General features: G+C 36.1%; 1 protein-coding gene across 2 annotated transcripts; it reads right to left on the minus strand.

Moving 5' to 3' along the window:
* Positions 1-13,843: 13,843 nt before the first annotated feature.
* Positions 13,844-16,802, minus strand: LOC107771768 (transcription factor bHLH30-like). Of its 2 annotated transcripts, XM_075234962.1 has the most exons (3): positions 15,778-16,802; positions 14,828-14,869; positions 13,844-14,531 (listed from the first exon to the last, which is right to left on the minus strand). In XM_075234962.1, exons 1-3 carry the CDS (start codon positions 16,030-16,032, stop codon positions 14,064-14,066), a joined length of 765 nt encoding a protein of 254 aa, XP_075091063.1. In that variant the 5' UTR covers positions 16,033-16,802; the 3' UTR covers positions 13,844-14,063. The 2 variants fall into 2 exon arrangements, with proteins under 2 accessions (XP_075091063.1, XP_016446700.1); XM_016591214.2 differs by lacking the exon at positions 14,828-14,869 and having other exon boundaries at positions 15,778-16,794.
* Between the last annotated feature and the right edge of the window lie 206 nt (positions 16,803-17,008).

The raw sequence follows: 17,008 nt of genomic DNA on the forward strand, positions 1-17,008 counted from the left end.
AATCAGATTGATCACGAAACTAACAAAGACATTGGGATGAAATTAAAGCAAGATAAACTAGCGCCTCACTGGATAACCCATGAACGTTGGCCTCTGCTGCCTACGTATCCTTTTTTAAAGGAATCAAGTCAAATGTAGTTAAAACATCTGACCTAACTATTTTTTTTCATCTTTCTTTCTTTTTCTTTATCTTCCTTTTCCTTTTCTTCTTTTTTTTATTTGTTTTTTTTTTTCAAAACAAGTTGCCCAACTTCTATTTCCTGGGGGCATGGACCTTTGACTGTTCTTTTTTTTTTCTTGAACTTTCTAAGAATTACCCCAATTAGTACTCTGGGAGAATGGTCTTTTCTTTTTATTTTTTCATTCATTTTTTTACTCTAGACTTGATTCCAAGAGAGGGTTAAAGAAAATGACACCGGCTCAAAGGGGTAGAGAAGGGTATAAAGTGTTTGGATAGCAAAAAAAGGGCCTCCCAACCTCGAGAACGCTAATCATAGTATCCTTTTGTGATCACAGCATTGATGAGCATGCCTGTTTGTGTGTCGTGGTCGAAGATCACTTTCCGTCCATTAATCTCAAACTTTCCGCCAAACTTCAATTGGTTCTTCCTCAAACCCGATCTTCATAATGATTTGAAGGTGAATTTTACTCGAGCTTAATTCCGAAGTATTTCGACTCTTTATTCATCCTCAAAAATATCTTTTTATCAGTTATCCAATTCAAGATTAAATTAATTTTCTAAGATCTGGCCAAAAATTCCGCATGCATGTCATGTCACTAGAACTAGAGGCGAAAGAACTAAGCATAGAATGACACAAAAGGACATTGTATTTCATTAAATAACGGATAGAAGGATTTAACGACAAGACAAACAAACTGAAATCTGGGTTACAATCCTGTATAACCCAGATAACAGAAAAGATGACAAAATAAGCTACTAAGACTCCTCCCTAGCTAAAGAGGAGTGGCTTTTCTGTTACCAAGCGACATCTTAGCCACAAATTTGCACATCAATATTATTACGGCATTCAATCATTTTTATTGCTATGGATTCAGGACTCAAATTTTGACTTTTGATCAAACTGTTCCCCATTTTGCTTGTTGGATTTCAGGATTGACAACATGGGAATCTTTCACAGTAACTAATTTGCCAAAAGACTTGGACGAATTCTCATGTCTCCCTATCAGCAAATCATCCCGAGAAGGGCATGTCCTATCGCTCAAATCTGGTAAAGTCAACCAACATTTGCCTCCCTTTTTACCACGAACTTGTCTGATTGCCTTTCCGTGACCTTAGTTGGATCCACAATATTGGTACTTGTCCCTTCGATTGAGAAAATGCTTTTATTTTTGAGGGATCTTGAACTCGCCATTGCAAACCAACAAACTGACTACCTTAAACCAGGTTTTATTTCAAAACAACAAGCACGTTAGAATGAACACTATTCTTTTTTTCACTCTTTTTTTTCTTTTTCTTTTTCAAAATCATTCGATCGAACCTGATGTGGGTTGCCTATGTATCATGTGAGAACATGAATCAAATCTTGAGTAGTTCGGGAAGATCAGGAATAAAGGAAATACACTAAGTCTTTTTTTTTTGGATTTTGATTTTTTTTTTAATTTCCGAAAATAAGACTTATAAAGATGAAAGAAAATATTTTTGGATTTCGATTTGCTTGTTTTTTTTTTGAGAATTGTTGAAAAGAAAGACTTCTAAAGAAAAAAAAAATTAAATTTTATTTTTTTTAAAATTTCGACAGAAAAACTTCTAAAGAAGAAAGGAAATATTTTTGGATTTTTGGACTTTTATTTTGAATTTATGAAAGAAATATTTCTAAATAAAAAGAAAATATTTTTGAATCTTGAATTTTCTTTTCAATTTTCGAAAGAAGAATGAAAATATTTTTGTATTTTGAGAAGAAATTAAAAAGAAAATATTTTTGTATTTTTTTAAAAAATGGGGTCTAAAAGAAAGACTTTCTAAAGAAGGAAGTAAAGGAAAATATTTTTGGATTTTTTAAAAATTGTGAGCCGGAACCGATGAGGTTTGCCTATGTATTTCACATCCGGTGAGAATCAGACCCGCGTAGTTCGGTCAGTTTTTCAGGACCGGGGGAAAATGTCATTTTTTGAAAATTCGGACTCATTTGTGACAACCTTCTAAAAATTCAGCAGAGTTTCAGGATCTTTTTTTTTTTCAAATACCGGAATTTTCAGGAACCGGGTCAATTTCTCTCTCCTATTTTTCTTGATTTTCTTTCCCTATTCTAGAAGGCAATCAACATGCAAACCGAACAAACAAACACACAAGTAGCACAAAAGATGCATCAGGATGGTCTTTTAATTTGGGTACACATGTCCTAGACGGACCCAACCCCTATGTTGAGTCCCCAAAGTCAAATGCACGTGATGCAAGCAAACGTACCTACTAGGGATCTAGCATGAGGTTATGTCATTCTAAGTTTAAATTCTGGGTGTGTTGTTCTAGACCTGGCTTACCCGAGCGGACAACTCGAGCCGAGGGGGACAACGTACCGGGAACCAAAAGATCATCCGCCTTTGTAACTGATCCGATCCTTGTTCTAAATTAGGGTATGACACTAACAGAAAAGAAGTCACGCCAGCGTGCACTTCCCAGAAGATTTAGAAGACTCAGAGAGAAGAAGGGTTTCGTAACGATTTTATATACAGTTCAAGCAATATCAAAGCGGTAAAAAGCGGCATTTAGCACATTAGGATCAAACACGTGAAAAATCAGATAACAAACAAAAGCCAACTATAACCGTCATTCTAAGCTCGAATTCTGAACCCTGGACCAGAAGTTCTAGGTTTGTTTCCCCAGCAGAGTCGCCAGAGCTGTCACACCTCCCTTTTCCCGAGGGGATAGGGGATAAGGGAGTTTTTTCAATTTAAGTGACAATAATCGAAATGATATTATTTATTTATTTCAGAGTCGCCACTTGGAATGATTTATGGTGTCCCAAGTCACCGATTTATTTTAAATCCCAAATCGAAGAAATTTGACTCCGTTTAAGGTCTGCCAAAACTAGAAGACCCGGTAAAGAATTCTATTAATCCGAGAGAAGGTATTAGGCATTTTCGGGTTCCGTAGTTTTAGCACGCTCGCTCAACTGTAATAATTGGCCTAATTATCTGATTTATTACATGTTTTAGAACCTATTGTGCATTACCGCTTCTATATCGCTTTTAATGATTTTTAAATAATTATGGAGTTTGTTTAAGCAAGTCGCGGTGTCGCACACTTGTTATTCTTGTACACATCGCAAATCACGCCACGTGAAACGTACCCGTGATTCACAATATGTTTATTTAAATTACTGAAGTTATGGTCGAGTCACGTGAAACGCACACTCGAATTGGGGATTATGCATCATGACCATGCCACAGGAACCGTACCCATGGCCACGATAATTTATTATTAATAGCGCCTAAAGCAAGCGACGATGTTCAAGTTATTTATTTAAACTACTTTGAGATTATTCCGAGACTAAGTTATGGAAGATTGTTGTGGGAGAGGTGATGTGAATTAATTAACACGAAATTATAAAAATCTGCTAAAGAAATGGAGTTTAAGTTCTTAGGAAACCAGTACTACCAAACATTCAGAATAGCTCATGAATCCAACCTTTTGTTTTGAATGCTACTAATCAACATTTACTATGGAAATTGGATTCTATAATACTAATGAACTAAAGAGATAAAATCAGATTGATCACGAAGCTAACAAAGACATTGGGATGAAATTAAAGCAAGATAAAATAGCGCCTCACTGGATAACCCATGAACGTTGGCCTCTGCTTACCAAATTCTTATCACACCAGATTCATTAAATAACATTATCTTTTATGGCTCAGATTTTTCATTACTTCCCCACGTTTTCCCAGATCTGATTTCGTCATGCTTTCACCTAATTCCCATCTTCTATAAAACCACATTACTAAATGGAAAACAAACAAATTTAAAACCATTTGCTGACATAACAAATGCAGCAAACTTTAATCAAACAAGACAAAGCGTGGTGAGTATCAACCAATGAAACAACACAAAGTATGAATAAATTTGCATTATTCTCATTCAAATAAATCGAAGGTGTATATCATTCAATTAAAAATTAGTACCTGGCCACAACAAACAAATGGGAGAAAACGGATCTCTGACTTTTGAGGGAGAATCAGTAACTATAATTAGGAGCTCAGCTCTTAACCAAACAAAGCAACAGGAATGACTCCTAGTACAAAACCGCAACAAACATCCATAAATTCGAGACTCAATAGGCTTTTACAGATCCAAGGAAGAGTTCAAAAATTCAGCAATCAATTACTCTCCAAAGCTTCTTCGAAATCCCAGTTTTCTTTCATTTTTGCTTCTTCTTTCTTTGTGATTTCAGATCTTCATTTGGATGCTTTTAGTGTGTAGGAAACTTTGATGTCCATCAATGTGTATCTATGGGTGTATATTCATGGGTCCAAAAGGGAAGGGAAGAATTGTGTGAGTGAGAACGAAGTTTTGTGTGTATGAAGAGTGTGTCGGAATTTTTGTGTGTTTGTTCAGAGATGATCCCCAAAATGGGGAAAGCGGCTCCTAGGTCTTCTAAAGGGGAATGCTCTGATCTGTTCTCTGTTGTGAAGAAAAAGGGAGGGATCAGATTCGCCTTCTTCAAGGAGATGGAGCTAAGGGAGTCAGCGACTGGTTGGGGTATGTTTTCGGTTAGAGAGGGGAAGGGGTTCTGAATCGGCGGCTCAGTGAAGAAGAAGGACTCTTTTTATTTTTTTCCAATGGGGAGGGTCTGTTATGTGTGTTCCAGAAAGGGGAGGGGAATGGCTGTTAGGTATATAGAATTGGGGTGTGAGCTTGGGCTTTGAACAAGGTAAAAGAGGGATTGGGTTTGGGCAGAATTTGGGGTAATTGGGCTGCTGGGATTGTGCTTTTTCTTTGATTTTAAATCCTAATCAAATTAATTAAAAACCTAAATTAATTCCTAAATCAAATCTAATTTGCAAAACCTAATTATCTATTTCTAACATTTAAATAATTAATTTACCTAAAACTAATGAGATGAAATTACTAATTTAAGACTAAAAGCTAAAAATATAAAATCCCATGGTATTTTTGTGATTTTTGTTTAATAATGCAATCAATTCATGTAATTAGGTTCTAAATGCAATTAAAATCTAAAATGCTATGCAAAGCAACATTGAACATTTTTGGGGTTTTTCTATGATTTTAAGATGTTAAATATGAAACTAAATGCAAAACCAAATAAAAAAACTCCTAAAATTCATAATAACCATTAATATTATTTTTGGACTATTTTAGGAGTAATTTCCTATGTAGGGCAAAATTTAGGTGCTCACAGCTGCCCCTCTTAGCTCGAAAACATGAAGATTTTTCGGGCAAAGATAAAGTAAGCAATTATGAATAATTTTTGCCCGTTTGATACTCCATGGGAAGCCTTTTAAAAAAGTTTGACCGAACCTTGCTTTAGAGGTTTCCTACATATCCTTGGCTATAAAGGAATCAGGTCACTGTAGTTCTGGAAGTTTTGATAGCTGGGACTATCGAGAAGCTGTGATTTCACTGTTGTTGCTGCTTGCTGAGCTCCTTATTACACCAAAGTCAAAATGAAAAAGACTAACTAAACCTATCAACTACGAGTCACAAGATTCCTTTTTATGAGTCTTCTGAAGCTTGATCTTGAGTCTTGAATGGTTCTTCATGCAGACTTTTGATTTGAACCTTCATGCTTGCTACTTGCAGGTGCTAGTTCATTCTTCTTCAGCTTTTCGGATCAAGACGATATATTCAAAGCTTGTGACCTCAGCCATGTCTTGAGCAGTTCACATCTTTCATCGGCTTCTGCATTTTGGATTCACTTCTTTTATTTTTATTCTGGATTGAGACTTCTTCCTTTGGTCATCTCGGACTGTCGATTCATATTCTTGAGGCGAGCTTCTGCTACTTCTAACTTGAATTGAATTCTGAAATGACTTCCCTCGTTCTTCAGGTGGGCGCCTGCAACTGACTTGAAACTTGAAATGAATTCCCTCGTTCTCCAGGTGTGCGCCTGATATTGACTTAAAACCTGAAATGAATTCCCCCGTTCTCCATGTGGGCGTATGATGCTGACTTAAAATCTGAAATGAATTCCCTCGTTCTCCAGGTGGGCGCCTGATGTTGAATTAAAACTTAAAATAAATTCCCTCGTTCTCCAGGTGGGTGCCCGCTGACTTAAAACTTGAAATAAATTCCCTCGTTTTCCAGGTGGGTTCCTGATGTTAACTTTATACTTGAAACGAATTCCCTCATTCTCCAGGTGGGCACCTGATGCTGACTTAACACATGAAATGAATTCCCTCGTTCTCCAGGTGGGCGCCTGATGACTTACACTTAAAATGAATTCTCTCATTCTCCAGGTGGGCGCCTGATGCTGATTTAAAACTTGAAATGAATTCCCTCATTTTTCAGGTGGGTGCCTGATGTTGACTTAACACTAAAATGAATTCCCTTGTTCTCCAGGTGGGCGCCTGCCACTACAGCAAAACGGAAACAATAAAAGAAACTTTTTCTGCCCCAGTTTACACTATGAAGATTTGTGAGTTATTAGCAGAACTATAAATCACCTAGGCTATTGATGAAGGATGTAATGATGAGAGTAAAATTGAAGACTCGACTAGGATGTGCGTCTCCTGTGAGTAAAACCAAGAAAATTTCGACTAGCAAATACGTCTGCTAAAAAACTTAAATGACCCAAACTAGGAAGTGCATCTTTTAGGGGTGAAACTTGAATGAACCAAATTAGGAAGTGCATCTCCTAGGGGTGAAATCCCAATTTAGGAAGTGCGTCTCCTAAAAGTATATTTTGAAAGACCCAGACTAGGAAGTGCATCTCCTAGATTTGAGATTGAGCTTGCGAAAAACTATAAACTAAGCTTGACTAAACTAAAAACTGACCCTATTCTCCAGGCGGGACCCCTGATTTCAAGAAAACTAAAGATTGATAACTTAAGAAAACTAAAAATTGACCTTTTTTAAAATAAAAAAATCCAGACTTCCCTTTTTTTTAAAAAATTATTTTCCTAGGAGAAAATTCATCAGACTAAGACTTCAATCCTAGGAGAAAGTTCATCGGACTAGATTTTTAATCTTAAGGAGAAAAATTCATCAGACTAAGATGTCGAATCCTAGGAGAAAATTTATCAGACTAGGTATGCTATCTTAGGAGAAAGATTCATCGGACTAAGATTATTTATCCTAGGAGAAAGTTCATCAGACTAGGTTTTTTTTGGGTATCTTAGGAGAAAGATTCATCAGACTAAGATTTTGATCCTAGGAGAAAGTTCATCAGACTAGGTCTTCTATCTTAGGAGAAAGATTCATCAGGCTAAGATTTCGATCCTAGCAGAAAATTCATCATACTAGGTCCCTTTTTTTTTGTTATCTTAGGAGAAAGATTCATCAGACTAAGATTTCGATCCTAGGAGAAAATTCATCAGACTAGGTCTCTTTTCTTTTCTTTTTTTTTGGTATCTTAGGAGAAAGATTCATCAGACTAAGATTTTGATCCTAGGTTTGGTGCCACTTTGACTTGTGCTGAGGCTTCAGTCAAATCCTTTACCAATCCAATGGCTTCATCTTCATGTTCCTGTCTCTCAGAAAGAATGTTAGTTTCATCAAATACTACATGTACACTTTCTTCTACACACAAAGTTCTTTTATTGAACACTTTATATGCTTTGCTATGTGAAGAATATCCCAAGAATACTCCCTCATCACTTCTGGGATCAAACTTACCTAGGGAGTCTTTCCCATTATTGTGCACAAAGCACTTGCATCCAAATGCCCTAAGATGGGATATATTTGGCTTTCTCCCTTTAAGTAACTCATAGGGAGTCTTCTCAACAAGAGATCTCTCCATGCACCTATTTATGATGTAGCATGCAATGTTCACAGCTTCTGTCCAAAAACTATGGGGCAGTTTACTAGAAAGAAGCATAGTCCTAGCCAGTTCTTCCAATGTCCTATTCTTTTTTTCAACTACTCCATTTTGTTGTGGAGTCCTAGGAGCAGAAACATTATGATTTATGCCATGCTCATCACAAAATTCAGCAAATGTAGTATTCTCAAATTTAGTACCATGATCAGATCTAATTGATACAAGTTGATTACCTAGTTGTTTCTGAGTTTTTCTAACAAAAGAAATGAACATGTCAAATGCTTCATCTTTAGATGTTAAAAACAATGTCAAAGTAAACCTAGAGTAATCATCAACAAGCACCATAATATATGTCTTACAACCTCTGCTCAATGTTCTCATTGGTCTACAAAGATTCATATGGCCCAGTTCCATCGTCCTGTTGGTGCTTACCACTTTCTTGCTTTTGAAAGAGGATCTTACCTGCTTTTCCCTTACACAAGCCTCACAAACTTTATCTTCTTTGAACTTAATGTTAGGCAGCCCTATTACCAAGTCCTTTGAGACTAGTTTGTTGAGTTGACTTAGACTGGCATGTCCAAGTCTCTTGTGCCAATAGAGGGGATTATTATCCAACACACTTAAGCAAGTGAGTTCATTATCTGAAAGTATGCACAGATCTACAACATATATGTTGTTCACTTTTTTTTCTTGCAAAACTATCTTGTCAGTGGTAAGATTAATCACAAAGCATTTTGTATAGGTGAATTCTACCATGTTACCTCTATAACATAATTATGATACACTTATTACACTGTACTTCAATCCATCTATCAAGTAGACATTCTTAATAGAGTGAGAATCAATCTTACCTACCTTTCCACCCCCCAATGATCTCAACTTTCTTCCCATTTACAAAGGAGACATTACCTCCATTAAGGTATTCAAGTGAAAGGAACTGGTTCTTGCTTCCTGTCATGTACTTTGAGCAGCCATTATCCATATACTATATTTTGCTACTCCCCTTCACTTGGACCTGTAAAAGGAAATCAGGGGTTAGTCTTAGGAACCCAAACTATTTTGGGTCCCTTTCTATAGGCAAAAGGATGAATCATATTCTTTTTAGCCTAACTTGGTATCCTATTCTTCCCTTGAACAAATTCTTTATTTTTTTGACTTGCCATTTCTTTTGCAGTCCATTCACTTTTATAATGACTTTTTTTTTACCACAGTGTATGCAAATCTTGTTCTCAGGAAGTGTAAGATACTTGCTTTTGGGATCCCACTTAGGTGCCGGTTCCCAAAGCCAAGTCCTCTTCTGTTGCTACTATGGTCTTCTTGTAGCCATGAAAGTGCATCGGAGGATCTGTTCCATTTACAGGTTCTGTCTAGCTCATGCTTGACCTTGCTTAGATCCTCCTTTAGAATTCTTACCTGTTCATCTCTCTTGTACAACCATCCTTCATTTTTCCTATATTTTCTTCCAAAGTAAGTTGTGTGTGATCAACTATATTTTTGCATGTTCCTAGTTTCAATTTTAGATTTTCAGATCTAAGCTTTAGGATAGTTGAGTCAAGTGCATGAACCTGATTCTTCAACACAATATTTTTACTTACAGTATCACTAACCCTAAGTTCCAGGTTTTTGCACTTGGACTTCAAAATCACACATTCTTTAGACAGTTGTTCCTTTTCGTTATTTACATCCTCAAAATTCATCAATTAGCTCCAGTAGTAACTCAGATAACCTTTCTTTAGACAAAAATTTAATCTTATCTTTGAGATGAAGGACACTTACCTCAGTTTCTTCATCAGATTCTCCAATGGCCATAAGTGCTCGTTCATCCTCATCTTCACCATCTTAGCTTTCTCCCGTAGCAGCGACCATAGCCTTGGTTGATCCTTTGTTATTGCTTTTCTTGGGTTGAACCTGTTCCTTCTTCCTGTTCCTTCGTTTGACTCTTTTCTTCTTCCATTCAATTTCCCACAAAGAACAGTTCTTGATGTGGTGGTCAGTCTTTCCACACTTGTAGCATCCACCATTGGTTTGCTTCTCAGGAGGTTTTGACTTGCTATAGCTTCCACATTTTGAAGAACCATTTCCTCTCCTAAGGTATTTCTTGAAGTCCTTGATGATCATAGCCATTTCATCATCTTCCAGATCAGAACCTTCAGTGATTCTGAGTGCCAAGCTCCTTTCCATTTTAGGTACATCCATCTTTATGTTTTTTCTCCTATGTTCATAGGTAGTGAGATTTCCAATTAATTCATTCAGTGAGAGAGTGGTAATATTCTTTGATTCCAGGATGGCAATGATTTTGCTCTCCCAAGTGATAGGCAAAACCCTAATCAGTATCTTCTCGACTCTATCTTCTTCAGGAATAATCCTTCCAAGAGATTTTAGCTCATTTGTCAGTGTAGTGAACCTTGTGTACATTTCTTGAATAATTTCTTCTTCCTTCATAGCAAAGTTCTCATACTGAGAGTACAGTAGAGTTCCTCTAAATCTCTTCACCTGAGGTGTTCCTTCGTGAGCCACTTGTAGTGTGTCCCAAATTTTCTTAGCAGTGACACATCTTTGGATTCTGTTGTACTCATCTAGACCAAGTCCGCAAACAAGTCATTTCTTGGCTTTAGCATTCTTCTCCCACTTCTTTAAGTCCTCAACAGTGCAATCTTGGGCTGTTCAAAATCGAACCGAAATCGTTAGCCGAACCGAACCGAACCGATGGCTTATTGGTATCGGATTATCGGGGTAATGGATGGGGAACAGATTGAGATTTTATAATTAACGGCTTAACGGTTTGGGGGCGGATTACTCAATTTTCTTATCGGGTAAACTGTTAGCCCGTTAAAATTTTTTATATTTATACTTTTACCCCTATGTATATAAAGTACCAGTGTTTATCTGTCTTTTATTTCCATTGTTATTTGTATATTACTATTCTTTTTCCAACTTGTTGATTCAATTACAAGTGGCTGCCTAGTTTTATATGAATATTGATTTTTCTCATATGTTGTACCTTTATCTATTTGCATATTACATAATCGAATTACAACTTCTAGCTAGGTTAAGCGTCAGAGCTTTGAGGGCGAAGGCTGAAGCTTTTGCCTTTTGATTGATTATGAACGACTGTCCTTTTGAAAGTTTGACTGATTACCGAACGAATATGCTTTTCTTGTTTTACAAATTTGGTTAATATGTGTAATGACAGTATGTATAGTCCTGGTATTGATTGAATGATTGTTAAATTTTTTTATATGGTTTAACCGATAAGCCGCCCGATAATTGTTAATCCGATATCAATCCACCCGTTGTCTTATTGGGTGGCTAGCGGATTACTATATTTATAATCCCATAACCGTTAAGCCAAACCGTTAAGTATAATTATCCACCCGATCCGCCCGATAAGCACCCCTAGTGCAATCCGCTCTTGTCTTTGGCATATCTACTCCTTCAGCATTTTTCTTCAAGGTAGTTAGTGGACCATCGGTGACAATGTTCCATAGCTCATAGTCCTTTCCTATAATGTGATCTCTCATCCTGTTTTTCCACCAAGAGTAGTACTGGCCATTAAAGAGTGGTGGCCTAGGAATAAATTGCCCTTTCCAGTTTTCAGGTAGTGCACTCATGTTGATCTTCTCCTAAGGTGTAAGCCTCTTCAAGGATAACCTGTTCTGATATCAATTGATGTTTTGTACTTCAATACCACACAAGAGGGGGATAATTTGTGTGGTGTCCAATTTTTTGCGTGCACAGATTATAGAAGGACCTGATTCTTCTATGTGTTCCTTATACTACTGTAGTGGAATAATAAATGTGAAAAGTAAAGAATACAAGTATTTTTATGTGAAAAACACCTGGCTCAAAAGGTAAAAAAATTACGACCTACTACCCAGTAGGAGTTTTTCCAACACTTCACTAAATCACTGAGCCAAAAATAACATTTACAAAACTCTTTGTAGACCTAAGGATTACCTCTAACCCTTTGTAGCAACCAGCCTCTAACTGTTGCGACAACTTCAAGTTAACTCTAACTTGAATACAACATTCAGAGTACCTAGTACAATTACTTCTAGATAAAGCTGAAAGGTACAATTTGAAACACCTACTACAATGAAACTAGAGTAAAAGACAGACACTTGGAACTTGTTCTTCTATCTGGTTCATGTAGCTTCAGGTTCGCACACTTGAATCACACAAAAATTGCTTGCAAAATGCCTTGCTATTTTGCTCTCAACTCACGTTTAACTTTAATGTTTGTACGTCCATGTGAAATGAGAACATCCTGAAATATATAGAGTTAGTAGAATAGGAAATAACTAGAGTTCTAGTGCTATACTCTTCCATGGTGGAAGAGTTCTAGTAATCTTCAACTTCTAGCTCCTCCCTTATCTAGGATAAAGTTCTATTCGAGTAAGGAGTCCTTCTCCTTATCACTTATGCACCCTTTTCGTTCAGGAGATATTGGATATAACCAGTGGTGTATGTAAGATTTTTCATAAGCAGTGTCACAATTTGAAGAAATGAGCAAATAAATAACTTATTGTAGATGTAAGCGGTGTCATTTTCTATATTTATCCCTAATATTTTTATTTTTCTTATACATAACTAGTAAAAAATTTCGGCGAAGCGGTGTCCCGTGACACCGTATAGGATAAGGTGTATACGCCCCTGGATATAACCACTTAAGCTTATCTCTTTCACGTGTATGCCTTGTGCTTGAATCTACCTATGTCTGTGTACACTGTGTATGTACCTGGTTCATGCTTGAGTTACTTTGTCAATAATCAAAACAAACTTCACTTGGGCCAATAAACATGCATATACATGTACTTTAACATTTCAACTAAAATAGAAAAAAGTAAACAATAAATGGATATGTCGGCTCATTTGCGACAGTTTGCGAGGTTCATAACATCTTTGAAGCTGTCATTTTTTGGTGTTAATTTGGTGGTTAAAATCACATGCACGTTAGAACAAAAGCTTATCTATGGGTAGTTTTTTGGCAAAGGTGAATTAGAAATCCTGGGAACTATTAATAAAAGAGAAATATAGGAGACTTAGCTAAAGTTAAAAATCTTCTTTTTCTTTTAAGAAAATCTCATAAAAACATTTGCGTTTGACGTTTAAACTTTATGTTGTATTATGCTGTTTATCTTGGTGAAAAGTTTCGTTATTCTTTTCCTTTTCCTACTTTTGGTTCCTTGGCGATAAAATCACACTCCTATAGATTTCCATTTCGTCTCAGCATTATAAGGATCTTCTTATATATTGTCCATGGCGTTATTATTCACAACTTTAGTTAACGTTGGTATCCAAAACATTTACGTAAAGTTGGACAGATGTCCGAGTTTCAGTCCTTGTTAATTTTAGAACCAACAAAACGGCAAGCTGAGCTAATCAAGATGGCGACTTTAAACAAAAAAATGGAGAGTCCACTAAAATAGAAAGAAAAGATGGGGGACAAAAAGATAAAAAGGAATAAGATCGCTGAAAAGTATGAATTCTTTATTTTTCTGGACTGGACTGTGGACAGTATTTGGAACGATCCAACTTTAATTCTCTTTGGACAAGGGCCCATGTACTTATTTCATTATTTGTAAACTCCAAGCCGAAGAAACCTGAGGACCCATAACAACAACAACAATAAAAAACTAGTATAATCTCATTAGTGGGGTTTGGAGAAGGTAGTGTGTACGCAGACCTTACCCCTACCCTGAGGTAAGGAGGCTGTTTCCAATAGAAACTCGGCTCCCTCCCTCCAAGAACTCCCCATCTTGCTCTTGGGGTGACTCGAACTCACAACATTTTGATTGGAAGTGGAAGGTGCTTACCACTAGAGCAACACACTCTTGTCACCCATAACAAAATTCCTAAATTAGGTGCTTCATTCAACATTTCATAAAATGATCTTTATGCATAAAACTTTATTCATCATTCACAATTATCCTCCGTTTAAGAAATCCACCTTTCATGCATGTACAAAGACATAGTAATAACAAACTATAGACATAGTCATCGGGCCACTGAGGTAACACATAACATGAACTTCCAATCCAAATCAACCATTATTTGATACAACATACTATGAAACATCATAGACAATATACAAGCTGTATAATCGTGATCATAATAAGCTTGAAGTATCAAAGCAAGAAATACGCTGTCTCTTGTTCGAATAGGTTGAATATTCTGGAAATGCAGAAACTTTGTCCAGGACAGAACTAAAAGCATGTCGAGCAGAGGTTAAGAGAATTTCCCGAGCCTCGATATTGGCATGTCCTCCATCGATCACATTCGTGAAGACAAATATGTTCTTTACTCGACTTCCTAAGGTTGATATTTCTGACTTCACCAAATTTACGTTAAGGGAATTGATAACTTGTCTTAAATCTGACAAAAGCTCAGGCCTGTATTCACAACAAATGGATGCCTTGAAAAGACATGTTCCATCTCCTGCATTTTCAGCAATTGTTTCAACTCTTATTTCATCAGAGTCCAATGGAATGAAGAAACTTTCACTAACATGGCTTGCAGTTTCTTTCAATTGTTTCACTTGGCATATTACTTCAGCTAGCAGTGCTGCTTTGTCCATCTAAAGTAAAAGTTCCAATCTTCAGTTGAAGTTCAAAAGAAGTAAATCATCCACAATTTACTGCACAAGTAAGTTCCAAATCCTAACAATTATATTTTTTAGCTTTTCAGTTTACCTCAAATTTTCCAACAGCTTTATCATTTTCACTTGGCTTATTAAAGTATTTGCTTAGAACTTTGGCTTATTGTTATGGGACTGCAGTTCAGAAATAGTTATTCTGGAACAATACGACACGACATGAAAATGATCTTCTTAATTAATAGAAAATAAGTATTTAAGTCAAAAGGTTAGCTCACGGTTGTTAAGGTCATCTTGTCAGTTTTGCTCCAATGTCCTAACTGCAATATAGTATAACTAATTAATTGGCGAACCAAGTCAAAAGATGATCAAGAGACACAGTCCTAACTACAATAATATAACTAACTAATTGAACAAATCAAAACGTGTTGGCATAATAGATCAACACATAGAGGTCAGCAGCCGACATTGCACTCTACTGGTTAACCTTAATTCAAAATTCAAAATTCTAATACAAATTAAGATATATAATATCAATACAAGTTTCGAAAGAACTTTGACCTTTATTCCAGAAACATTTACATTGATGAAAGGACCATATCCAACCAAAACATGTTGAACTTCACATAGCCGAACAAAGGGGTAAGGAAACAGAAAGAAACAAATGAATAATAACTACACATCTATATAAATCTTGAAAGGGTAGTCACAGGCACATAAATGAAACAAGTAGGAAAAAAGCCGATTTATCTTTTGGTTACTAGGAACTTTTTGTCAATAGAAAACAGAGTAATGTGGTTTAAGCCTTCAAGATTATTTAAGCACCCAAAATGAAGTTCGCTTCTAATTCTTCTCGCTTGGGAATACAGCTTGTTATGTTACAATTCAAACAAGGTTAACCATTTAATTTACTTGATTTAGTAAGTGATACAACACTAATCTTTCAACAATTCACGACTAAAGAACAATTTAAGGAATTTTTACACTATCAAGCACCTAAGTGATAACTGCATTTAACGTTCATAAAACATGAGATTAATAACCAGAAAAATATGACAGCTTAACTGATACAACATGTTAAAATACTACAGACATTTTCTGTGCAATACCATGATCAGAAAAGGAACAACATAAGAACCAAATTTCATACACCAGACAAGTAATCTAAAACCTCAGTTACTACTATCATTCTTATACTCTCCATTATCAACAGAAAGGGAGAACTTACTTTGTCAGAGGATGGCACAAGATTGCGAAGTGTGGCCAAATGAGCATTGATCCTCTCCCTTCTCCGTCTCTCTGCCTCGCTATGGCTCTTCAATGCAGCAATACTTTTTCCCTCTGATTTTCCAGTTTTCTTCCCAACTCTTCCACTAGCCTTCACCAACTCACCTTTTTCACTATCCAACACCAAATTTTGTGGAACCCCATTTGCCTCATTCTCATAAAATCCACCTAAATTCCCAGAAATCTGACAGTTCATTCTAACAAATTAATGCACACCAATACAATCCCTTTATATCTTTTCTTGAAGTTTATTATTGACTATTTCGCTATATTTCACATATCAAACAACAAGACTCAACAAACCATAAGTTATTAAAGCAAAGATTTTTAACCACTAGGATTCAATAACAAATTTGACAACTGAATGACACAAAATAAAAATGCAGAAAAATCTAAGGGTCAGCTCCAGGAGGTCGAGTTGTAGGAGCAAACCAGAAAGAGATCATTCGAGGGGCAATCTTGAAATATGAGCAAATCTTGGCGGCAGACAAAGTGGTGGTTTTTGTGATACTTGTGGACATAACTGCCATAGAAGAGGTAAAGGAAAAAGATAAAAATGTGCAGTTTTAAACAAATTATGGGGAAGACAAAAACTAGTAAGAAAACATCCACATTTTCTTTCTAATGGTCAGCATCTCGATGAATATGAGGTTGACCCTGTTGAGGAAATCGATGAATATACAAAGTAAACAAATCGAAACCCCAGATAAAAAGAAACAAAGATGCTGTACTTCGTTCGAATTTGTGTGTAGTTGAAAAGGACAAAGTAGACAGAAGACTTTTTGATGTTCTTGGTTTTTAGATACAGAGGATGCAAAAGTACTCTGGTCTGTGATAAAATTTGACTCTTCTCTGCCTGTGGCTTATGGGGTTTTAAGGAGGAGTTGATGATATAAAATAGAGAATTGAAAATTTGCTAATTCAAGCAAACAAGATTAAAGCAATGTGTATTTTGTTGTAAATAAAAGACAACGTATACTTGAATTAAAAAATGAAAGCAAGTGGTTAAGTAAGTTGGCCCTTATGAGTGGAAACTTCTAAAATTAAAATTAGATTACGAAAATGGCCATTAAAAACTGGGTGACAGTTTTGTCCTTCAATCAATCACAACTCTATATAAAACTTTGTACAAAAATATAAACTTACATTCTAATAAAATAACAAAAAGGTAA

Source organism: Nicotiana tabacum, chromosome 17 (assembly GCF_000715075.1).
Source record: "Nicotiana tabacum cultivar K326 chromosome 17, ASM71507v2, whole genome shotgun sequence".
Lineage (NCBI taxonomy): Eukaryota > Viridiplantae > Streptophyta > Magnoliopsida > Solanales > Solanaceae > Nicotiana > Nicotiana tabacum.